General features: G+C 44.2%; 1 protein-coding gene across 2 annotated transcripts in view; it reads left to right on the top strand.

Moving 5' to 3' along the window:
• sfl (N-deacetylase and N-sulfotransferase sfl) overlaps positions 1-25,952 on the top strand; it is a 55,351-nt gene that overhangs the window by 16,300 nt on the left and 13,099 nt on the right. The window contains exons 2-3 of one of the 2 annotated variants that reach the window (XM_017247091.2): positions 11,935-12,971; positions 22,019-22,228. In XM_017247091.2, coding sequence (XP_017102580.2) covers positions 12,385-12,971; positions 22,019-22,228 — 797 coding nt within the window. In that variant the 5' untranslated portion in view covers positions 11,935-12,384. Of the gene's footprint in view, positions 1-11,934; positions 12,972-19,964; positions 19,985-22,018; positions 22,229-25,952 lie in introns of those variants that run through there. The other variant, XM_070280502.1, reaches the window with a different exon arrangement.

Genomic DNA, 25,952 nt, shown 5'->3' with positions numbered 1-25,952 from the left:
TCTCAGTTTTGTTGCCGTTGTGGCCTGCGGCGTCGTTGTGACAAAAAAATCTGTTTTTGGTTGACTGCCTAACATTGCTAAATGTGCATAGCCAACGACAGGGGCCACCGCAAAAAACTTGGCTTGTTTCTCGTTTCTGGTGGTGCACCCGCCCGGCTTGGAAAACAAAAAGTTCTGAACAAAAATGTGAGTCACTCGCAACAAAAGCCAAGAAATTAAGGCGTTTTTCTGGCCATAATGAGTGGAGAGCATGAAGGATTTTAAATTTCCAGCAAATGTTGTGATAAACCTTAAAGGGGAGAACACACCCAGTGGCTTGTATTCCTTTCAGACAATTATCCTCCTGTTTATTAAAATTAATTGCAACATTTTTGAAACAATTTTCGCAAATAACTGCCAATAGTATACTAACAGTGCCATCTACGCCTGCAAAGCCAAGTTTAAATTCCATTTGGAGGAAACTTTTCCACTCGAAGAACTCGATTCGCGCGGCAATTACATTGCGCCACTGTGCATCGACATTTATGCGAAAGCTGACGTCTATCCCCCGGCAGATGAAAATAAAAATAAAAGCCAGCGGAAAAGCGAGGAAAAAACTTTGCATAGCATATTTACACATGGCCTTTGGCATTGTTTTCACAGGCGGCGCGATATCAACATGCAGGCCGGGTTGTTGTGGCTCTCGGGCTGTTGCTGTTGCTGGCTTGTTGGCATCCTAAAATAGTTGGCGGCCGTCTGTTGTGGTTAGCATATTCAGCTTGTTCTACTATTTTTAAACCCATTTTGGGCGCCCTGACCCCGCTGGCCCTTGTTGGCTATGTCGAATTGCTGAAAAGTGCCCGACCCCTGGAAAATCTTTTCGCAACTCCTGTTTTTTCCTCCGGCACTTGCACAACTTTGACAGCCCCACGACGTTGTTTCCATTCACAGTAAATTTTATTGGTGCTCTTTGGGATCTCGGGAGGGATTTCCTTCGATTCTCCGCGACCTCCGCAGAGTGTCAAGTACCAAAGTAACACTTGCAGCCGCGGCACGAACTCCTCCTCCTCGGCGGGGTGGCGGGTGGGGCAAGTTTATCAAAATGCAATTGATTTCGAAGTAGCTGCAACTTTCATTGACCCAAATTGGCGTAAACAACTTACAACTGGGACTGGAACTGGGACTGCCAGGAATAGAATTTCATAAATTTCATTAGGAAATCTATCCCTTTCTCCCAGACCTGGAAAAGTTTTGGCTTGGAAAAGTTTCCAGCACTTGACAAAAAATAAATATAATTTTTAGCCAATATCTGTCATTTCGGGAAAATGAAACTTTTGTTATAAAATCGAATACTTAACTTTTCCTGCCTGTTTAATTCGCTGGCCTGCAGGCGTGTGTGGAGTCTACAGCCCTGAATCCCGGTCCCGGTCCGGTTGTGGGAGCCAGTTCCGTTGGCAATTCGCAAACATTTTCCGGTCAATTTGCTGCAACTCCTCCGGCTTCGATTAACTTTCGGGCAGGCAGAAGTTTGGCATTTTCCATTCCTATTTTTTGAAATAACATTTCGATTGGTCGGCTGGGGAGGTGTCCAAACTGTCTGGCAAGTAAGTTACTAGGTTGTATCTCCGGCGCAAGTTTGGGTATTTATTCCAACAACCACCCCTCCCACACAAACTTGAACTTTTCACTCTCGCGCTTTGGCGTTATTAAGTCATAAAATCTGTCAGCTGCAGTCATAATTTTTTAACCTGAGTGTTGTCAGCTCATTCGACAGCTCGTAAAATGTAAAATAAAATGCAAGGAAATAAAAACATCTCACTGGCAGGTTTATTTGAATTTTCCGCCGGCTTGTCGCTCATAATTTGTTTCAGACACAAATTTTAAGTTTAAACGCCGAGCTTGTTATCATTTGGAATTTGAAATTGCCAAGTGGGAGAATTTTTGCAATTCCAGCAAACTTCTGAATATATTGCTGCTCTGGGGCTGCTGCTTATCATTTCAGAAACGCTTCACGGTCTGAAGCTTAAATTCAATAACAAATGGGGCGATTTTTTGTGCCTCCAGCCAGCGAGCAACTTTCAGCGATTTATTTATGACACAAAATTATTACCAGGCAGGAGCTCGACCCCCCGAAGCCCGCAACCAGCAAACAGCCATCATAATTCTTGCCCTGTCAAAGTTTGCAACAATTTTTCACGATTTTGATGACAAAAAACGAACAGGGACGGAAAAGCTACTCCTCCCCAGTGGGGGGGAGGAGCGGAGAAAAATGCGTTTCAATATTGCATTCGGCAGTGGTCCCTCTAGAAAGGGGGTGTCTATGGGAGGAGGAGTCCCAAGTGGGAGTGTTGTTATGAATTATGTAATGCAGCTGCTGCCCGCAATTCTATTTGTTGTTTTCGACGTTTTGCAAGCCGGCTTAATTATGGGGGCCGCTTTCAGGCATTAGATGAAATTATTTATTATCGCAGCTCCATGTATGCAAACTGCGCGGCTGCCAAACACAACTTTCAATGGAAATTGTTTGCCTTTTTGCGAAATAGTTGGGCTCTTTAATGAAGCCATCGCGGGGTCGGGTCGTGGGGCGCGACAGGAATGCAGTAAATCAGCCATAATTCGCTTTAATTTATTTTCAGAGATAGCAGAGCGGTAACAACTATTTTTATTGGATATCTAGTGATATGGATTTTGGTTAAATATTTTATTAAATTAAGAGTCTTCTTAAGAGCCTGCCCCTCCACTGGCCTTTAGGAAGTCTAAAATAACAAGAATGCCTTCAAAATTGCTCAACGCCTGGACTGAAAGGGAGTTTTGGGAAACTTTCCACCAAAGCTGAGCTGGAAAATGTTGCACTGGTGACGGTGGCCCCTCGGGCCCCCAGTCACTGCTGCGGTCCCCGTCAAATATGCAGAGTGGTCGTCTAGTGAACAACATCATAATGGCAGAAATCTCTGGGCACATTAACATAATCGGGCAACGGGCCCTGGAATGGTGATGGTTTCAGCTGAAGCCTCTGATGCCTGGATGTCTGCATGGCTGGATGGGTGGATGGCTGGATGCCACTGCCAGCAGCTACAACATCATTTTCATTTGCACCAAGCTCAGCCCCACTACCCCGCCCCGGGGCAGGAACAACAACTGGGCGACTGGGTCCGCGATTGTTTGGCGTTGGCGGAATAAACAACGCGACGTGTCCAGTGCACTCGAGGTGAATGAGGGGAATGTGGGTGGCAGGAGAGTGCGACAGTTTGAAACCCGCAAAGTTTTAGCTCAACATTCAGAGCTCCCATTCACTCTGACCCCAAAAAGACACTGCAGAAAAACAAGCTGGCTTGCTTAGCTTGAAATCCAATTAAAAATACTTTTTCATTAAAAAAAGTAATCATTTCCGGAGGCAGGGTCTTGAGGTTATAGTTACCTTAAGCCGGATATACAATTGTGGAACTACTTCAGGAAATAATATTCTTAGAACAAGGTTTGGTTCCTGCTAGTTCCCTTGATTTTAAGTTTTGAACAAGTTTGGTTTTTATTAAATTTATATTTAAGAGCATACTTGTTGTATAAATTCAGGTCACTATCTGTCGCAACCCCTAACCTTAATTAAATTAATTCAATTTTCGCTCAGTGAGTATCCTCTTCCCCCTCGACCGTCGCCTGTTGTGCTGCCGCATAAATCAAAACAATAAAGTTCAAGCGAAACAATGACGACGATGATCACGATTATGATTATGATTCTGGGGTATGGCGATGATGACCCACGATGACGACAACATCGTTGACGTTGACGCTTTGGACAATGTTGACGTTGCTCCGGTGCCCCATTGTTTTGAGATCTACTGCTGGATGTCCCCCCTTCCACTGCTGGATGTCACTGTCCATGCTCCACGCCCAGTTCCACGTCCACTTTATTGATGCGCTGCGACAAATTATGTCATTGAACTGCACTCGCCCTGGTTTGGATGTCTGCTCAGCTCCCGAAATGAAAAATTACCCTGCCGAAATAGGAGATTCGAGATCCGAGTAGCAGATGATGATGTACGGCTGCTCGGAATAACATTCATTTCATGCATTTTTCTCTTCTAGTTTCCCAGCCAGTTGATTTTTGAATCAGCAGAATGGCAGCCCAGCCGAAACTAGGACAGCAGCCAGAGTAGGTTTTTGTGTACATCCCCGGAGTGTTGTTTATATTGGAGGAGAGATGAATTGCAAATCAATAAACATTGATTTTCCGGGCAGTGCAGCGCAAAGAAGCTCCGCCTTGCTAAGCCGCTCAATTAACATCAAGTATACGCCACATGGCCGGGCATAAGTGAACTGTGATCCAAATTCCACTCGGTCGGCATAAATTCAACAATTATTAATGGCCATTAACTCGAATCCAATGAGACAATGCCTAATGGATAAAATATTTTTATGACGGCCCGGCCGATAGACGAGACGACATACCTCGTAAACTGGGCCATTATTTATTGCTTTTGCATGAGGCAGGGCAGGGCCGAGAGGCCGGGGCCATAAAGCTCTTTGATGGCACCCCGCCACCACAAAAGGAGCGAAATGGAAGTGCCGGCCGACAGGACACCCAGGACCTGTCACGGCGGCCCATTCCCCTGCTTCTTCTGTGACGGACACTTTGCGGATGACCCGAGCTTTTGTATATTAATGAACATTTCCCTCGGCCCGACTCGCTGCGCCTTCGGCGGAGGCTCCCGGCCTCTGACTATCCGTCGATTATGCGGCAAACCACTTAACCATGTCCCGGTCACACCCCTCATCTGCAATCCCGGGTCCGGTCTTGGTCTTGGACGCGTGTCCTCGTGTGTGTTCATTATGATAATAATGATATGTGTTTCGTCCTGGTCATCGTGGGGTTAACGTTGCGTGCTTAAATGTCGCCAATTGCGTGTATCTCAGTTCCCAGTCGATTTTCCATAAATATGTATTCACACTTTTAAAAAATTACCACTTGGTCCTCACATAAAACGATAGTTTTAAGTTTGAAACTATCAGACTGAAAATAGAGAGAAGCCAAGCCTCCTTGTTGGACTTTATTGGACTCCAATTATTAATTATGTAATTTTTCCAGGTGTGCATACATTTAAATATATATGAGACCTGCATCGAGTGTGTGTTTGTTTGCGGCTCATAATTATGCAGCTGGCTTAATTATAAAACGTTACCCTGCAGTTAACCTGGGGAATTAATTTATACGACCAGCAACAACCGGCCGGGCAGGAGGTGGAGAGGCAGGACAGATTCCCCAGGAATCCCCGATGCAGAGGACGTTCAATCACAACGCCCCGTGCAGGTATGGCGTGCGGGCGGCGACTACGGCTTTTCATTATAACATTAAGCCCGGGTTCATTAACTAATTTTAGCGCACACAAATAGCATAATAAATTGATGAGGTGGCAGGCGGGGGGGGGAAGTGTGCAGTTGTGTCCCCGTCGCCATAATGGGGGAGAAATTGGGCTTATATTTACACGGGTTTGTTTAGGCCCGGGCCGGGAAAACAAAGGCTGGCTTTCGGGCCAGAAAACTATTAGGGCTACCAGTGCTGATGAGCCAGCGATTTCCTTCACTTTAATGACTTGATTAAGTAGAACCTCATTTGTTTTTCGTCACCGGGCCACTAGGTAGTTGATACTGCAATTATCTCTAATGGCTTTGCAGAGACATTTATTAATGAGGATTTATGAAGTCATCCCGGGCATTCTCTCAGTGCATAGACACATGCCCCCATTAATTGAATTAACTTGGTGCTGTTGACACGGCCCAAGGTCCACCTAGAGCTATACGCCCTGCGATTTGGAGGCCTTGAAATCACTTCTAAAGCCTCCATCCGCCTCTTATCGCGTTCCAATTGATTGCACACCCCGCCATAAAAATGTGAATAATTATTAAAATGAAAAGTAAATGGGAATGTGCACGGAGAGAAATAAATGGTTGGTTGTTCAATAAATTAGAGGGTGGAAGAACAAACAAAAGTCATTGTTAAAGATTAATAAAGTTTAAACAGTTTAAAGTTTAAGTTTTATTTATTTTATTAAATAAACAGTATTGTTCCTGAGAAAAAACTAAAAGTTAGTCTCGCCGAAATTAAGGGTTGTAAGCAAAACAGTGTGGATTAAGTTTTGTTAGTTGGTGCAGTGCTGTTAACCCTTAAACGGTGATTAGGGTCTATGTTCGCCTTGTATATTAAAACAAAATAGGTTTTTCATGGGTTTCTATATGCGTATTTCCATAAAAAAGTCCGTGACAAAATAAATCTTTTCACTAAATAAACAACTTATAAAAATATATTTTTTAAATGTTTTATTTTTTTCAATGTCTGCAAAGATGGAGACCATTCTTAAACGTTATATTTTGAATACAATTTTGTATACATTTATTAAAGAAAATATAAAACTACAAAATTTATTCTACTCAAGATCTGGCATCTTAGGCATTTGACTGATTTTGAATACAGAAAATGTTAAATGTATCTAAAAATAATAAAAATAATTAAATTGTGGTATGTGATATCTGCTGCAATCCATGGTATATCAAAGCCAATATCATTTGCTTTGTTGACCCACTTTCATTCATAAATTTAACTCTTCGAATGAGCTTGCAATACAAAATGGAAAGAGACATTTTTTTCTACACATTAAAGGCTAAAATATATTTAATATTTGTATCACTTTACGCTTTACAACACTGTATGTTAGTCTAAAAATAGAGTGAAATGTTAACTACGAAAGTACATTATAGTTTTTGTTATTAAGAACTCTTTGTTATTAGCATTTTCATAGTAAAGATCTAATTTAAATCCCAATTATATTTAATAAACCCACAATAATTTGTCTCAGTGCACTTTCGGTTTATGCACAATATTTTGAGATGATAGAAATATGGGTGGAGGCGAGGCACTGGAGCTGAATTGAGCTTGACTTTGTGGACTCGAATCTCCAGCGGCGCACAAATTGGGCCAGCAATTCGTTTTCTTTTAATGGACGCCCACGTGGCTGGCCTCCCCTCCGTGCCCTCCGTGCCACGCCCTCTTCAGCCGCCTTCCCGGGCACTGGTTCATTTCCCTGCTGCGGGTCGGCTGAGTCACAGGGGCCATTGTCAATGTCTGGAAATGATTCTGGGGCTCTCCAGCAGGGAACAGAAACCGAACCGAGTTGTGAACTCAACCTCGTTCACATGCCGTTTCGACCGCAGAGCTACACGGCGAGAAACTACTAGTCTTTAATCCCAAAACTATACAATTGGTTGAAATATGTTTTCTTCTGTGTAGCTCCCTTTCTTTTCTACCAACTGGCTGCAAGTGCAACCAACAATTTGGCCAAGATCTTGTCGTGGGCTGCGGCCCGCGGTGGCCCACGCACTTCTGGCCCGGGCTCCCAGTGAGTGACAGTGAAGCCTCAAATTTCCGAGAAGCCAGCCGCCAGTCTGGAGGGGATTGGTAGTGCAAGTCATAAGCGACGAGGCTGCGTTGGTGTTGGGTTTCGGTTCTCTGTGTAATTGACCGGGCGTGTAACTGGTTTTGACTTGTTATGGGCTGTTCCTGCGAATGTTTCTTGCGAGGCCCCCAGAATCAGCACTATCATACTATCATACTCGGACTTGGCAGGAGTGACTCAGGAGAAGATACTGCCTTATGGGTATGTCCTACTTTAAGGCCAATATCGCAGCCAAAGTGCTGCCTTTAAAGAGTGTCTGCTGGCATTAGGTGGAGAGAATGATGTGGCAATCATTTATATTCAGCGGGGATATCGAGACTGCGGCAAGATCCGAAAATAGAAAATGGAAAATCCCTCGCCGTGGCAAGTTGCAGCCCTCATTAGTGGGAGACGAGCGCTGGGCAAACAGTATTTCAATTGTGCAAATTGCTCACCAGAGCCGGAGCCTCAAGAGCTCAGCACTTGAAGCCCTCGAACGAGATCCATCCCCCCTAACTGGGGGTCCCCTCCTCCTCGGAGGGAAAATTGAAATAAAAATCAAAGTGATGTAGAATACATTCAAACACTTTGGACTGGCATTTTATTGGTGCCTGAGTATTTTTAGACGAATCTAGGTCAGTCAGTCTGACAGGCCACCTGCCCCGCTCGACCCGCCCCCCCGTCCCAGCTCCCCCTTCTTGGCCCAAAGGCTGCTGGCGTCGAATCAGCACACAAATCTGCAAATGAACACATTGCAAGTGTCTTCTCGAGCGGCTTTGGCTCGACTCGTGGTGCTCCAGAAATAAAGGGAAAAGATGCTGAATAAAAATTGTCTGTCAATATAAAACTTCTCCGATTCTGAGTGCATTTCAATGTTTTGCTAATTTTTCCTAATTAACCAATCGGAAATTCTTCAGAAGTGTATGCTTTCTCAAAAATGTATTACTTTCCAAATGGAATATGCAGAGTAGGCAGAGTAGGAAGTCGGAAAGTCAAAGGCCAACAATAAAGACCATTAGCCGAGTGTTGGGGATAACTGACAGAAAAGGGAAAGCCGACAAGCTGAACCATTAGGGGGAGTCTCTCGGCAGACACTTTGGAGACATTGTTCCGTGGGAAATGGAAAATGAATTCTTTAAATAAAGGCTTATCTGTTTGCTCAAGTCCGAGGCTTTTAATGAAACTTACGCTCACTGGATTATGAATTCAATTAATTAAATAAAAGACTTAGTTAGACCAAAGCCACAAACCAGAACCTGGAAGAACACACTTCAAATCACACCTAGCCTAGCCTAGCCGGGCAATTAATCTGGTAAGCTGAAACAAAAACCAGAAATCACAATACAAACCTCAAATATACAGAAATGTGTCAATTTAATTGTCGGGCCAACTGATTTATGGCGGCATTAATAATGAAGACCCACACATCGGAGCAGAACATTGAAAGAACATTAGGCTCCGACATTCCGATTCCGATTCCAAGACACACAAACAGTGTCTATGGAGGAGGCGCTAAAGTGTGAAAAACTCATTAAGATACAAATTTGTTTATAGGTATACACATCGGAAAACTGCTTTTCGGGGGTCTGGTCGGGAGGGAGTAGCGCAGAGTCGCGCCCACGCATCTGGCAGAGTCGGAAAAGGGGGAAAGTCCAGGCGGAAAGGCAATCAGACAGGGCGTCGCTGTAATGGAAACGCAAAAGTCACATTCATCAGTCAAAATAATAACCAGACAGAAACAGAAACAGAAACTGGGGACTCGGATTCCAGACGCTGAGGTCTTGTCAGCTGCCAGTGGGTTAAAGCCAAAGTCATGTGTCTGGACGGGTTTTTGTTTAAACTTGTATCGTGGCTGCAATTCAATTTACCAAAGACAATTGATTTTTCTAGCCGGGTTGCTGGTTGTCCGACACAAATGGAAAACGATTATCAATATGTTGGCCGCTGACAGCCGGGCATGAATGCGCGAAAAACTATTTTAAAAATGGGGGAAATAATAGGAAAATGCAGGCAAATACTGAAGGGGGGCATCCAGTGACTGACAAATGGCCAGCACAAAGGGCTGGCAAAAGGCTATCTCGCGGGGGCCCTTCATTGTGTTTCAGATGCTGCCGTTCGCCTCACGCCTCAATGCAATTTTGGGAAAATATTCTGAGGGAGCCTCGGACCTCGACCCGCTCGAGGAATGTAAACAAAACGTATCGTAAAATAAATAGTTTTAAAAACCGTTTTCGGCGAGGGGAGCGAATGCGTGGAAAGTGTGAAAAGTTTCAATCGTTTTCCCCTCCCATTCCCTTACATCCAAAGTGAATTCAACGTAAACATAAAACACTTTCAAGAACTCACACGGCTAATTCATATAAACTGTTTGTAACATGTGCGATTATTCGGATAGGGAAGTAATGGCCTCGGAGTCGGAGTCAGGGGAATATCTCAACATAGGTGGCAGCCCTCCAGGTTTTAGATGAAAACTTTATGAAGTGAGACTCTGTTATTTGTGTACTTGAGAAGAGTATTTTTACCTTTGAGAAGCTGGAAGAAATATTTAAAGATCTTTAGAGATCGTTGCTAAGGGCGCTGTCACCTAATGTACGGCTGGAGTGTGTCCCCATTAATGCCTGAAAGGATTTCCTTACGTGTGAATTATCTCAAAGGTGAATCCCGGCGACTGGCTGACGAGCAAATCACCAGCAAACAAATAACAATTGAATCTAAAAGTTTAGAAAACCCAAGGAGGGAAACAAAAGCAAATGCGGCACTCTGATAGACTCGGGGGCAGGACAACTTTCGGTTTGTCTCGCTTGGTTTCTCGGGCAATTGAAGAGGAAATTAAACAAGTTTCCCTAACGAAGAAGCGGCGAAAGTTTTTTGCAAGAGCGCCTTAAAGTATGCGGCATCTTCTTCCGAGGAAGCAGAAAGAAAGCAGCATCGGCAGCCAGAGCTCTCCCGACAACACAAGTAAACTTTTCTTTCAGCTCCTGCCCGAGTTTTGTTCCATTGCCACTGCCACTGCCGCTGTTTCTTGCTTCTGCAATGAAAAGAAGCGAGGTCAGTGGGTGGGGAGGCATGGGGCAGCAGCATTGTCACTGCTGCTGCCACACGCTGTTCCTAAACTTTTTGAATCAATTTAAGTTTTGACATTTTAATGATAAATTTGTAACATGCAGAGCAAAACAAGGGCAAGGAATGGCAGCGATGCCGAGTTATTCTTCTGGTGGCTCCGATGGAGGAATCCAGTTTATAAATTGCTCCAAGTGCTTGCCAGGACTTATGAAGTGAACTCATGTTCGGAGTCTTGTCTGAAATTGAAAAAGTACGCTTAAGTGAGAGGAATTGACTTTCCCCGCTGCCACTCTTCTCACACACTCGGATTTCTTCTAAATAGTTTGGCTTCATCGAATGTTAAGCGATGCGAACTCGATCGACTCCAAAGTTGAAGCTGCTTTATAGCGATATTTGCAAAGTTTGTTTGACTTTCAGATCTGAAAAGTGTTTATTGTGTTTGTTATCGGGAAACACATGTTCGAGGGTGTTTGTCGAGGACATGGCACAAAGGACATGGCGCTGGCCATCTAAAACTCATTATTGACTCGTTTCGCAGCTCCATAAAGCGCCCCCAAGTATGTTGTCTTTATTTGTCGGTTGTCAGCCGGCAACCATTTCCAATTAAATTGTACATTGTTGTCAGGGTGTGTGTGGAGGCCATTAAGACCTCTGTAAACTGCGGCAGGCATATGCACTTAATGGCTAAACACACACGCACAGGCTCACGCGGTCGAACAGGACCAGCCCCGAGATACATTCACATCCGCGTCCTCCGAGGTACGATTCCCATTTGCGGTTTCGGCAATCGGCGGCGCTTTATGCGGCTTTCTTGGCATTTTGTTTGCATTCCATTGGAGAGGGCCGCGCCAACAAGCTGACAAGTTTTCCAACAAGCGGAAAAAGAAAACAAATAACTTGTAACCTGAAGCTCAAGGCGCTGTTACAAAATAGATTGGGTGGCGCCAAGGGGAGCTGGGAGCTACGAGCGACGAAATGTCATCATCAATTAGTTGTGATAACAAGCCTAGATAAAGTGCGTGAAATATGTGGCACACATAATTGAAATGGGCTGGCCATCAAAAATAAAATGAAATGTGAGGAGGCTTTATAAGAGGGAGAAACTGATATGGTCGGATATAGTTGGAAATGTATGGAGTATTTAACTTAAACTAGACATGGTATCTAAATTAAGTTTCAGAAAGAAATAAATAAAGAAGACACTTCAATAAAGGTTTCATATTTCTAAAGAATTACTTATTTGTAACCTACTTTCTATAAACCACTTATTAGTTTTCATTGCACTTCAGCAAGCCAGAAGCTTTTCCTTGTAATTATAACATTTAAACTGATAAGATTACTCAACAAGATATAAAAATAAAAGTATTAGTTTATTTAAGAACAAGACCAACCACTTTGTTTCTCAGATTACCAAGCCCAACTAAAAGCACGTTTTATTTATGATTTCTCTATTTTGTTTGGATTGCAGATAAGACGGCGGTGACCTACTGAAATGGCAGTCAATGCCTGATACCGAGTCAAGAGTCTGGAACTGGGCTCCACCACCAACTGGACTGATAATGGCCGCACTCACAGCAGTGGCAAGAGCTACGACATCCAGAGGCGGGCGACACAATGGCCAAACAACATGAATATTTAAAAATTTGGAAACATATCAAGTGGCGAAATGAAAAGTAAACAATACGAACCGACAACCAGAAACCAGATTTATAGAAAATAATCATATTCGTAGAGTTTATGAGAAAATTAAGGTAGACACTCATGCCGCGGAGGAATCAAGTGCCATAGAGAACACGAGTGTTTGCTTAGTCAGTACGAGCTACACGCGTACGAGACATATCTGCCAATTATTATAGAAGGACTCAGATGTACATATAACCACCGGACCACCACAGACCGCAGAGAGGCAAGCAGCAATATGACAATATCAGACAGCCTCCAACAAAATAGCAATGCCGGTCGCAAATATGAAAAACTCATTAAGCAGCCGCAGATGCAGTTGGGAACCTCCGTGACCGGAACTCAAACGGATGCGGATGCGGATGCCAGTGCGAATGCGGATGCAAATGCGGATGCAAATGCAAAGAACTTTGGCAATTTCAATAAGCATTTTGGCAATGGCCATGCCACCACGGATCGCACAATGCTGCTGCCTTTGGAGGACGCTGGTGGCGCCGCCGCCAGCAACATTGTCACGTACAAGGGGAAATCAAATGGAAATGGAAATGGATATGGAAGCGCCACTGGAAATGGCAACGGGAGTGTCAGCCTCGAGTTTAACGGCAGTCCAACCTCATCAATGGCCAGTGGTAACCACCTGGCGAGTTGCTGTGGCGGTGGCTCCTCCTCCTCGGAGGCGGGCGGATGGATGTGCCATTGTTGTGGCTTAATTGCGCGTCGCTGCTTTGGCTTCAACGTCCGGAGATGCGTCTTCGCTTTGCTGGCCATTACGGTGGTTAGCATTTTCTACTACACGCATTACGTGGATACGGGCGTTTTTAATGGGTGAGTGGCAAACCGAAATCCCAGGGACCAGACAAGCCCTCATTTCCAGGGCCAACTGTCGATTAAATTGGGAGAAAAGTGTTACAATGGGGATCGGGTGGGCGGTAATTTAGGAAATGACATCAAACCTCATGAAGTAAGGATGGAGGCTAATAATTGTTACAGGCGCTGGTTGCAAAGACCTTAAAAGTATGCAGAACAATTTTGAATTTAAAAGAATAATCACCTTAATTAAGTCACCAAAGAAGAAAAGATTTACTTTTATTTAAATAGTTTCATTTATTATATTATTTACGATAATAATAGTTTCAGGGACTTGTTCATAAACTTCCAAAAGTATGAACGTTATATTTTTTAAATTTTTTTTAAAGATTACACAGACAACGAATTCATTAATTTAAAAGTGAATATAGCAAAGCCCCAAAAGAAAGCTACAAAATATGGATTAAGAATCTACTTTACAAATATTAAGGAGTTAAATTAACAGTAACCCTTATAGAAAAAGAGAAGAGTACCGGGTATTGTAGTGTTAAACACTTATTTGATAGCATCCAAAAGTAGTCTAAAAGTATTTTTTTTTTTATACGTTTTCATTCTTTCAAGTTCAACAAGAATACTGCTACCTTTGGTATTATTTGGTATACATTTGGTATTATTTGAATTTGTAATATTTTAATTTTTATAAAATGTTACACATGGCGCAGGAGGAGATCCACTGGATGAAATCTTTTAAGCCTTCTTATCCTGGGTCTTCGTACCAATATTTTTGCCACGTTGTTGGCGAGACTTTCAAGGCGCCCATGTAGTTTTCGGAGTGTGTCCAGTAAACATTTCCTACCTTAGGGATCTTCAGCTCCCTTTCGATGTCCCTTGTCTTTATATACACCATAGATGGGTAAGGCATATTTCCAAATGGGGCTCAAAATGGATGTTTTATGGATCTACCTTTACATATATTACATAGACAAGGAATTAATTTATTTTATATTAATCTTTATAGAAAGAGAGAGAATAGTTTTTGAATACAAAGTAAGGGCGTAAAGTATAATGGAACAGTACCTGGTAATAGTACTTGTAAAGCACCCAAAAGTATGAAAAAAGGTTAATTCAAGATCTGCTTTGGAAAAACTTCTATAGACACAGAACACATTTAGTTAATAGTAATTTGTGTAGAAAAAAACCCATTACTGGAATGGATAACATGTTTATTTAAGAATCTACCGAATATTTAGATTAATTAAAGACAATCAATGTGGTTATCATCAGGAAGAATGGAGTGGATGAGAGAAGTACCAGGTATCATATAGTCACTGTAGTCATGTAGTCACTTGTACTGTACTGGCCTTTTCCTTCAACCCTAAAGACTTGCCATCAATATTCGTTCGTTTTCAATAGTCCATCCCTGCTGCTCTCCCTATTTTTTATTTTTTGACTATTTCAGCGAATTTTTATTGTGCTCAAGTGGCGTCGATGGCAAAATGCACTCCATGTCTGCCCGCGCGCCACACACTGTTCTGGCCATGGAGTGCTGAAGCGTTTTGTTGTGTACCATGTTTGATTGGTTTTTTTTGTTGGTCACTTTCGAGAGGTTTACGAGATAACCGGGGGAAGAATTGTTTTCAATATGCTGCAAATTAAATTAAAACAGGTGTGTGGAAGCCAAAAAAAGGAGCCGAGACGAGCGAATCTATGTTTGAACAAGCTGGGAAAATAAATTGGAAAATATTTATGGGGGAAGCCCTTTTTTGCCGGCTGAGCGCAAAATCATGTCGGGCGCATGAGCGGTAAAGATTTAAAAGGCTTTTTCAATCAGATCCAGGCTGGCTCACGCGAAAACTACCACTAAAATGGTAATACCTTCTATGCAGCTCCCAAAGTTTTAAGCCCGAGCACAGAACCCTTCAATTTTTTAGTACCCCATCCGCACTTTGGAAAGTTTCCACCTGCCAGGTAGGTAGGTAGCTACCTGACCCCAGCATTTCGCAAATAATCAAGCGATTTTTCTATGGCTTTCTGCGCCAGAGCAGCGACAAAAAGTTTCATTCTTTTCCCAATGCTATCGACAAGTTCCACTTTTGCTTGAGTTCGGTTCGACACCTACTCGGCTGGCTTCCCGCCCAGAGAAAGCCCGTGGCACCACCTGGGGTTTCTTTTCGGGCTTCCTCATGACATACTCGAGAATAAAACTCATTTGGTGCCGGCATTTCGCCGGTTATGAGCCGGCAGGGTGGAGCCCAGAAGTGCTCCTCGAATGGCGAAAATGAGAAAGGGGCATCTGGTGGGTGATGGTGGCTATGGTGCTGGGGTTGGTGGAAAATATGGCTCATAATTGTGCGCGGAACTGTTCGCACTAGTTTGCAGTGTGTTCATTTTGGTGATTATTGTGCGAGCTGAGCGCTTTCCTTTCCTGTTTTAATTTATTTTTCATTTTTTCACTGTTCCCTGTGTTTGGAGCTCCAAGCCAGGTGTGTATTAAATTTTTCCCATGAAATTTTTAGCAAAGTGCTGGTGGCGGAGAAGCACTTATTTGGTTCACCTGGCTGTTAGCTACTTTTGCGCGCAATTATGGTTTACAAACAGTTCTGCGGAAAGCATTTTTCCTTTGCCTGTGCCGCTGCCCTGGATCGCCTGCAGTAGTTGCACAAAAAACCAGCCAAGTTTTTTGATTACTTTCATCAAGCTGGCGCTGGCCGGGAAGATTGCTTCAGGAGTCGGTTGCGTGGGAGGTCCTTGCGTTTTGTATTTTTTTTCCCCTCTCCAGAACTACTCCGACACGCCTGCACAACAACTAAAGTACAAAGCCGACCAAGGATCCACAGCCTGGCCAATGGTATTTACATTTCCAAAATGCCAGTTGATTATTAAATATTTACTCGGGCTCGGGCTGGGCTCGCTTGAAATTTAATTTACGGGCTAAGACTGTGGCAAAGTTCATTAGTTGGCTAAGTGGGTTACCATCAATCAGGGCCGAAAGGACCTACGACCATATTGGATGCTTGTATGTGTCCTGTGTGCGTGTACAAGTCGGAATATGGTATATTTTAATGAATTCAGATGGCCCGGCTCTATGACTGTTGCATGCGTGCAGTTCAAGTGGGGGCGTAGGGTGCGTGAGTGGCAGGGTTTCCTACACTCGGAGAATACAAGGAGGCTTTAACAAGACTTTAAATTAATAAACTAAGTCAGTTTAGAAAGTATGCCTATGGAAGTAGTCTAGGAAGTCTTCAGGAAGCCTCTCTAACTAATATAATGAATATTACTTTAAGAAATAATTTTTTAAAAATATAGACAACTAGTTGGCTGGCTTGTAGTCGCATTTCTTAGGACCATCCGTCCGTTACGTGCAAAATGCGGAAACAAGTGACGTGCCAAGTTTAGTGCTTGTGTGGGGGCGTGTCCTGCATCCTGGCATTCCCGCTGCTGCTCCTGCGGTCGCCCCTGCGGCCATAGACGCCAGTCAGAGTCTGATGTGCGTGTTTGTTTATGCTGTCTGTCATTATTTGCACTCGCACACCCACACACCCGGTCGCACACCCCGTCGCTCTGAGCATAAATGCATTTGTTGCTGGAGGTTCTGTAGGCGCAAAACGCATTTTGACAAAATGCAAACGTACGTGATTTGCATGAGAGTGGGGGCGGTCGAAAGAGGAAGAAGGTGCCGAAAGTTCCTGCAAGAGGCCACTCCCACACCCACTGCCCTGACACGCCGGCTGTAATTGATTTGTAATGCAAAAACCTGACAAATCTGACAACAAAAAATGCACAAATTTGCATGCATTTTTCAGGAGCTGTGAGTGCTGCTTCTAACTGGTTTTTATCCTTTTGAATTGGATTACATTGAATTATACCAGTGACGAGCAATAAAAAATGTCAATTGCTATTTCCCCGACGAGAGTGTTTCTGGCCGGCATTTAATTTGTAATTGTCACTATCCTGGGAGTGCGCTTCCGACTATCTTGTCGCCTGTCACGTGCAATCACAACGCCTGTCACCAAATAAACACAACCACACTCCGTGGCAAATAAACACGAAGGAATTGTATATATCCTTGTGTGTCCTGTGTGTATGTGCTCAGCCAGGGACATTATTTGCTTTGCGTGTTAAGTGCGATAAATGCATTCGATGTTAGATTTGTTTTTTCCGCAGGACTGTGACTAGAACTGAAATGCACTAATACGCCAAATGCCCTCGATAATCAACACATAAATTACTGCTGTCGGGCGAGTAATTTGAGCGTGAACTGCGGACATGACGTATCCGTGATCCGATTCGCATTTGCGTGTATTAATTGACTAAATATTTTAATTGAAAATGCGATTATAAAAGGCAGGCGCCCGCGGGCCTGCACACATAATCGATGTTAAAATACGATTACATATGCGTATTTGCGCAAATCCAGGCTACGATTTCCATTTAAGCCTTCCAAACTGACCAATCGCTGTCTGTCCTGGGAGGCCATTCCTGCGAGTGCTGTGAAATGCAATAAATAATTGCATTTATTTGCTTTAAATGCAATCACAAACAAACAAACAAGCAGACAGGCAGACGTTGCTGGAAAAGACGCCTTTTGCATATCCTGCGCCGTCTGGCCATTTCCCGGAATTTCCCCGTTCACAGTTCATTTGGCTGAGTGTCCTGGCAGCGGAACTGAAGGTTCTCCCCAAAGCGAATATTTGAAGGCTTTAATGAAGACTTTAATGTTGAAACACAACAGCGGTTGGTGGTTAGAGGTCAGTGTGTGTAGAAGTGGCAAAGTTTGCCCAGCTTTGTCCAATCTGCTCTTAAAGTTTCACCCCAAAGTAAACGCTGCCCGGCACTCTGGTTTAATTTGCTTTCCTCTGACATTGACAAGCTTCGACCGCAAATCGCCGGCGATATTTCTTTCATGCCAGGAGCCAGGAGCTGTGCTTCGCCCAGTTTGCTTGCCCAGCCAGCTCATTTCGCTGGCTCCCGGACCGGGTCCGGCTCTCTTTGCCTTTATCATTTTTGTTTAAGTGGCCGCTTTGTCCGCTTCCCCCAATCCGTTTGCTTTTTACATTTGCCAGGACTCTGCTTTTTTTTGTGCTGCCAAGGGGCCGCGGTGTTTGCCTTATTCATTTTCCTTTTCGGAGGGAACTATATATTTTCAGAGCTCCCTTTTTGTCCTCAGATATCCTTTTTATGTGGCGCACACATATCCTTGTGCTAGATTCGCATTTTATTATGCATTTGCTGCAGCAGCGGCTGGGGTTTGCCCCGTTTTCGGTTTCAGTTTTCAGTTTTTCGTTTTTTATTTTTGGACTTTCTTTCACTGAAAATCTGCATTACGTATGCGCCCCGTTGGCCGCGTCTCAGCTCTGTGGCTGCTGCATTTGCTACTTTGCAAATTTATTACAAATTTTACATACGATTTATTGTCTGAGCACGGCTCGCCGGGCACTATTCACAGTCATATTGCGCTTCTTGGCTTCTCCATTCGGCAAAGCCTTAAAGCCCCGGGGTCCCGTTTGCTGCCTGAGTTTATGGATTCAATAAAACCGCCCCGCGTCATGTCTGCCAACTTGACTAATAAGCCTTGGCCACGCTCATGGCCTTGTTTCTCGGCTTTCCCCTGGAAGGGCTCTGGCCCAGCTTCGTCGTTGACAGTGCAACATTTGCGAGCGAGCGAGCCAAGTTTGTTGCACGCCCGCATAAATAACACGTCGCAAATGCATAAACTGACTTTTTGTTGCCTAATTTATGCAGCACCGAAGCTTGCAACGAAACTTGCTGGCTGACGGCGGAGGACCTGGCCACGGTACCGCCCCCACTTCTGCCTCATCGCCGGCGGAAACGGAAATTTTGTGCTGTGCACAAATAAATCAGCGAACTGAGGCCAGGTTGCCTGCCTCGCCAGCGTTGCACGAAACGCAAACAAGAAGGCTGAGCCAGCAGCACGAATTTCTTCATCATCCTGGCGCAGGACCTGGGCATCAGAAAGTAGGAAGCAATCGCAAACTTTTCCCCCAGCTGATCAACTATGAAAATGTCCTGCAAAGGTTGCGAAAGTTGTAAATAGTTTCTTTGTTGCTGTTAGTCGGCCAATGGGATGATAATGAACGGAAGGGAGATTGTATTGGGTAATAATGATAGAGGAGTTTTCATGGATTGCGGCTTGGTAGATGAATCCTAAGGAAGTGCGTTTGTTATAAGCCTAGAATTATATATCAGAGAATTAACAATAGAAAGCAACATCTTTAAGGAAATAATTTGGCGCCTTTGCATAAAAATGTAGTCAATTACATGTGTGGTGTTAACCCTCAACCAGGGCACTATGAAAAATTTTACCACTTTTTCTGCCCACTTGGTAATACATATATCAGAAAGGAAGCAAGGCATTTAAATTCGGTTTATTGAGTTTTATAAAGCCATAATCGCCATAAAGTTAAATAAATTGTTTAAAATTTATATGCATATTTACTTTAATCATTTTACATTAGCTAAAGTTAACAAAAGTGAACTAATTTCTATTTTTTGAATCGATATTTTGCAAAAAAAATTAAGTAAAAAAGCACGAGCTAAGTATTCAAAATAGGTTTACTTTGAAAGCCATAGAGAATCGATATAGTACACAGATATAGATATAGGTCACAGATACTGGTCCTCCATTATTAGTCTCACAGCTCAGATTCATATTAAAGGCTTCAAACGCGTTCATATTCATATTGAACGCGTTCGTTAGAAAGGTAAAGACGAAAATATAATTGAATGTTAAATTTCACCGAAACTATAGCACTTCGAGGTTTAATAATTCTTTGATTTGTGGCACACATTTTATAGTAATTTGGCTTTAAAATATCGATAAAAACGACATACGATGATTCCTCTAAAATCCACCGATGTATTCCATTCAAATTTCGTTAACGTCCATTCAGTGTGTAGACTGCCTTGAATTCATTGTATTATGATTCAAACATTGAACTCAACAAATAATTAAATTGTAAAGATCGAGTTTCAAGTGACTGTTCCCACAAGAAGAAGTAATAAATTATGTTGTAAGCGAGAGCCCTAACTAAAAAATACTTAAAGGACATTGACACTTGACGCACTCAAAAGCTGATAAGCAGAGTTACCATTTCTTTGGAGTAACACCATAACCCATTACGACTTTTAAAACATTCGCCAACAAAAAACCCCTAATTTCTTTCAAATATCAAACCCACAGCACTCGCACGCTTCATTCCCCATTCAGACACCACGTTCTAGGTGTTCTTCGCAGGTATTTCGTTAACTCACACGAATTTCGCATAAATTTGACTTGCACTGGGAAACTTTATATTTATGGCTAATGTTTTGATTTACGAAGTATTGTAGCATAACTCCCCTACTTTTTCAGCATGTTTATAGGGCATGCGGGTACCAGAAGCGGAGCATTCTCGTTTCTGATATTTTTGCAGGACCCACCTGTTTTATTTTCGTTTGTTTGTGGGGGTGAGCGTGTGTGCTGGCTGTGTGTGCTCGTTTGCTATCTAAATATTTTGTTTTGGCAGTGCAAAAGTTTTGCCAGCCTGCCAAAAGGATACATATATGCCTTCCCACCGCCCACTGCCCGCCCGGACTTTTCCCCATTTTCGTAATGTAAAAAGTATTTGCATGTTGCAAGGCGGGCGGTTGCATGTGTACCCCGGCCAGGGCGCCTTTGCAGATTTCCAGGCTTGGCCTAATAGGTTTTTGTTAATTTTGGGGATTTCACTTGAAAGGCGCTCGGCAATGGGTTTTTACACATGTTCCTGCAGCCTGCCAGCAGCCTAAGCGCTTTGCTTTCACAGGTACTTGTTTTTGTTATTATTATTATTCTACTTTTCGCTACCTGGGCTGGTTGTAATGGACTGCCAGGACTGCCTTTTTACGTAAAAGGTCAGACGGAAGCAACGAGGATATGTGGAAATTGCATAAGCTTTATAATAAAATGCTCCACTCGGTCGGAGGATAAGACGTGGTGCCTTAAATGAAGATGGGCGGTGGTCAGTGGAGGGCAGGATAAAATCTAAATAGGAAAGTTGCCCAGGTCAAAGGTGATTCTCGGCTAGTTCCAGAGCACAAACTTTTCCACTCCTATGAGAAAAGTTTTGACCCAAAAGAGCTAAGGGAAAGATATAGCCTCGCAGACACGAGAAGTAAGGACTCGGGGCCTGGCATTGGATGGCTCAGTTTTCAGCTCGTTGTTGGTTTGTTAATGAGCCACATTGTTGCCTTTTAAAGAGGACGAAGAGGCACAAGGACCCAGGAAAGCCAGGCAAATGAAGACGTGTGAGACAGGCCTGGGGAACGTTAACAAGGTGCAGAGAGAGAAACCATGGCAGGTTTCTGAAAGCTTAGATTATTTGGGATATCCATCCAGAAGCTGGTTCTATTATTTCTCCATGTTTGTGATTACTGGCAAGACGCAGGGATGACAGATGCCGGCTTGGCTTCTATCTTGTGGCAGCCACCAGGCGGCGACAAACGCAACATCAAACCAGCGCACATGCTGTGGCAACAACCGCCAGCGCTGTTTGAATATCACGCATACGCAGCGTTGCCGCGTATCTCAATTTGGCTGCCCGCCCGCACCCCAGCTACTTCACTTTTGGCTTGCAACACGTTGGCTGTATTGTGTCACTGCTGGTCCGCCCCAGCCCCGCCTCCGCTTCTCCACAAGGCAAATACAATAAATGAACGCCGCCAGCGTCCCATCGTCTTTGGCTCCATCTTGCGCTGCGGATGAACAGATCTCCTCTGGCAAGTTTGTTGCTTTTCGCTTATCTCCCCCCAGCCCTGGAATGTTGCATTTTGGGGCTTTGTGCAGCTTGGCATTTTATTATTTCTAGCATATTTTTTTATGCATGAGTTTTTCCTCCGACGACTCCCAAAGTCAGCGTCTGTTGCTGTTCGTTTGTTTCAATTAATTGCTTTGGAAAATGTTGAAAAATGTACTAGCTGTGTGGGTTTACTGGCTTGTCGCAAATATTAGATTACAAAGGAGGGAAATAAGACTTTAACTAAGACCTAAACTAGTTACTAATTACTTTATTTTCATATACTTGCAGCCTTATTCAACGCGATACTCACCCCGCGCCCATCATCAACTGCAGGATGATCAATTCCGGAGGGAAACACGTCCGAGATGCCTCCCCAGCACCGGATCATCGCTCCGAAGCCCGGCTGCGCATCGATCCAAAGGTCCTGGTCTTTGTGGAGACCACATACTCCGGCCTGGGGCGGGACATTGCCGAGCTGCTCGTCTACAATCGAATCAAGTAAGTTTCGCATGGCAAAGGAGGAATCATAGACAATTAGTTCGGACAAATTTGCATAATTGCAAAGGCAGCGATGCGGCGATAATTATTACACTCAAAGTAACTGGAAGCGGAAGTGGCGGCGCAACCAACACCAGTCCTGCACATCCACACGCTCTGGCCCAAACCCAGAGAGACACTGGCAGTTGCGAAATGAATTGCAAGTGGCAAGCGGCAAGTGGAGGTCCTCGGGAGTCTGGACTCCGGAATGCTCTACTTTCGCCCCTTTTCCGGCTCCTCTTCTGGCCGCCTGGCCATTGTCAATGTTGACCCAATTTGGGTAGTTGGCCATAAAAAGGCAGGTTATGAAATTAATGCCAAGCTAGGCAGCTCCTCCTCTGTCTGGCCGGGCACTCGGAGAAATAATTGCGAGTTCCACACGCCATAAGCATGACGAGCTTGTCATTTAAACTTAACTGCTTAGCCAAAGTATTTATCCTTCAAGGGGCCCATCCACAGGCGAGCATGTTCGTCAACATGCTCGCCTACTTGAATTTCATTTTCCCCACTAACTAGAGCCAACATTCGTGCGAACATCATTTTTCGATACATTTTCAAACTATCAATATGTCAACGGACAACTATAGCGGCACTCTAATTGCACTTATGGCAATAAGTATTTGCCATAAATAATATTGGAAAATAATATTGCACTTTTTATTCATTTTTCTCTACCAAAACGTTTTTTCAAACTGACGTTCGTGCCAACATTGCCATCCATTGGCGAGCATGTTGTTGCAAACGTTGTCAAAATAGAACGATTTCAATTTCATACGAACATTTTGACAAACACAAAATTTGACAACGAACACTACCATCCACAGGAAAAATTTCGTCGAGCACAACATGTTCGCCGAACATGCTCGCCTGTGGATGGGCCCCTTCAGATGCGACTCGAGTGGATATTATTATTTCAAGTGTAACGGGTGGGGTGGGGTAGGTGGCCAGCCTCTGTGCCGCAGCTGCGGGCTGCCAGCAAAGCATTCCAGTTTAATTGGCAACTTATGCTTTTGTGGTCGAGTGGCCTGCCAAACGTCGCCGCCTCAGCATCCCGAGCATCCCGAGCATCCTGGCCCTGTCAGCCATATCCATCCAGCACATCCATCTGGGCCAGCCCGGGCGGAAGTCTCGTTCTCTCTGGCCAATGTCTCACCTGTGCCGCCACTCCCCAGCCTTGGCTGCCATCTGATGTCTGCACATGCCTCGACCTGGCCGAGTCAGCACTTTTTTTCAGCCAAGTACTGCGAGGACTCTGTGGGCAGGTGGCCCTCCCAGGAGATGAAAGCTGTAGTTTATACAAAAAGCATTAAATAGCACTTTCTTAGAGTACTATTATGGTTGAAATAAATAAAAATAGCAGTCTAAGCTTTGATATATAATTTCACGATTTACTTTCAAAGGGTATTCCGCATTCCTCGTTTTCCTGGACTCGTTTTCCATTGCCTACCTTCTGGCGCACAAAGAGTTATTCTTTCCTTGGGTTATGCCTTTGTAATTCAGCTGTCTGCTCGGGTGGGTGTGTCCTGCTCCTGCCCCTGCCCCGGTAGGTGTGAGCCTGTCGAGCCCGCCCAATTGGTTAACCGCACTGACCGCAGGATGTGCAGCCTCCAGCAAATAACCGCAATTATTATACAGCTGCACTGTGGCATCGGGGTGTGGCTGGCTTTTCAGTACCGCACCGCATCGTTTTTATATTCAAATTTGTGCTTTTCCTTCGTTTTTCTTCACACTCTTTTAAAATGCACGACTCAGTGCATGTGGGCTTGTTTGTAAGTTGTGTAAACTGTGGTAACAGGCCACGGCAAGGAAATACTTGGCCAAGAAGGGACCCCAGGAGAATGGCCTTTATTCGGGGGCCACAAGTCAAAGGGCGAAATTCCAATTTGGCGCAGCTTTTGTTGATGTTGTTTGGACTGCTTTCTTTTGGCTTTGTGTTGTATAATTAAATTTTGTCGTTCTAGCAAAGGGCCTTAGCCCGGCTGCTTCAGCAGCAGACAAACGCTTCAACTTTAATGAGATTTCAAGTACGAGTAGCTATAGCTCCTCCACCCTCCAGCCTCCAGTCCCACCCATCTGATGGCTTCCTCTCCTGTAGTTGAGTAATGTCTGGCATTGTCTCCCGCGCTGCAACCGAATATGCAAGCAAATGACTCCAATGAGCTAATCAACTCGGTCATATGAGATGTAAGGGCCACGATTGTGGGCGCCAGAGATGGCCAGAGATGTCAGGCAGTTTCCAGATAATGTACTTGGCTTTAACTACAAACCAGCCTTTGTTTCAAATATTTTTATCTTTTACATTATGGAACGTAATAGGGAATTATCTAACAAATAAGAAGATATTTTCTTGTGTAGCAGGATACTTGATACTCCCATTACCCGACCGGATTGTTGTTGCACTTGTCTGTGCTTATCAATGACTTCATTAGTGTACTCTTCAGTGACTAGTCTGCTTACTCGGCTTGGCTCTGCTTGGCTTGGGGTTTCGGGCACTCGAAACTTTGCCCAGCAACGGCTGGAGATGGAGCTAGAGCAGGGCAACAAATTTCATTAACATTACCATCTCATTATTGCTGATGACTTTTGTGTGCGACTTTGAGGAGCGGGTGGCTGCGAGATGATGCAGTCACTTATGCATATGACACAGCCCTGGAAGGAGAAAAGTACACGGATACAAAATAAGGGGACTTGTATACTCTTATAGAGATGCCTCCTTTTGAGGCTCTAATTCTTACTGAGGTATATCTTATTGCTAATCCTAGTCCTAGTTTCTATAAATTTTTTTTGTTTTTATTTCAAAAGTAACCTGAAAGTGTGGCTCTTTGTAGTGTAAGGACGAAGCACAAGCAGAGCCAGAAGGATTGTCGTGGCATGTAATGTAGTTTAAGTTTGTTGCACTGCCTGGAGCTGTTCCTGGAGCTGGAAGCCTGCCCTCCCACCGCCTGCCCACATGCTCGGGCAATCAAAGTTGTCGCCAACGCCATGGCAGCCATTATTGAAATCTCTCTGTGTGTGTGTTAGTGTGTGTGCGGGGTTAAGTGTGTCTGTGTGCGTGAGTGGCGGGGGTCACAGGTGCATTCTATAGCGCTATCTGTGCTGGCGACATTCCTAGCACTCGCGTCGCCCCATTATCCATTATTTATGAACCGGAGCGACGCTGCTCATTGCTCCCAAGTTGCCAATCAATTAGCCATGAAAAATTCACTCGCTGACTCCTCAAGTGTCGCACTTGACGTATGCGTAATACCGACCTGCAGAGCTGCAGCTCTCTGCAGCCCGAAAGACAGAAATTTATTCAATATTTGTAGAAATCACGCTGAATTTCAAGTAGGGCACTATCCGAGCTTTCCAATCCCTGATTTTGGCCCTCTTTAATGGACTTGGATGGCCATGCTTTTTAGCCGCTCCAATTAGCCGCCCAAGTCGAGAGACTGGCCAATTGATTGATTGCCAGCTTTTGGGATCTCTTCCTTTTTCCGGACAAATGGCCAACGTGGTACAATGTACATACAAATTTCTGGCAAAAGGCGACGCGCCAGCAAGTATGCAAAGTTTTGCGAAAGTTTTTCCGCCCGGGCTGCCGCCATTTGTGTGCCATCCTGGGGCTATGGCATGGTGCTCCTCCCCCCAAAAACAGGAAAGAAAACTGGATGGCCTCCAGAAAAAGGCCTGCAGGGGATCGAAA

Source organism: Drosophila bipectinata, chromosome 3L, assembly GCF_030179905.1.
Source record: "Drosophila bipectinata strain 14024-0381.07 chromosome 3L, DbipHiC1v2, whole genome shotgun sequence".
NCBI classification, from domain to species: Eukaryota; Metazoa; Arthropoda; class Insecta; order Diptera; family Drosophilidae; genus Drosophila; species Drosophila bipectinata.
The sequence above is the reverse complement of the archived record's forward strand: the minus strand, read 5'-3'. Positions and strand labels throughout refer to the sequence as shown.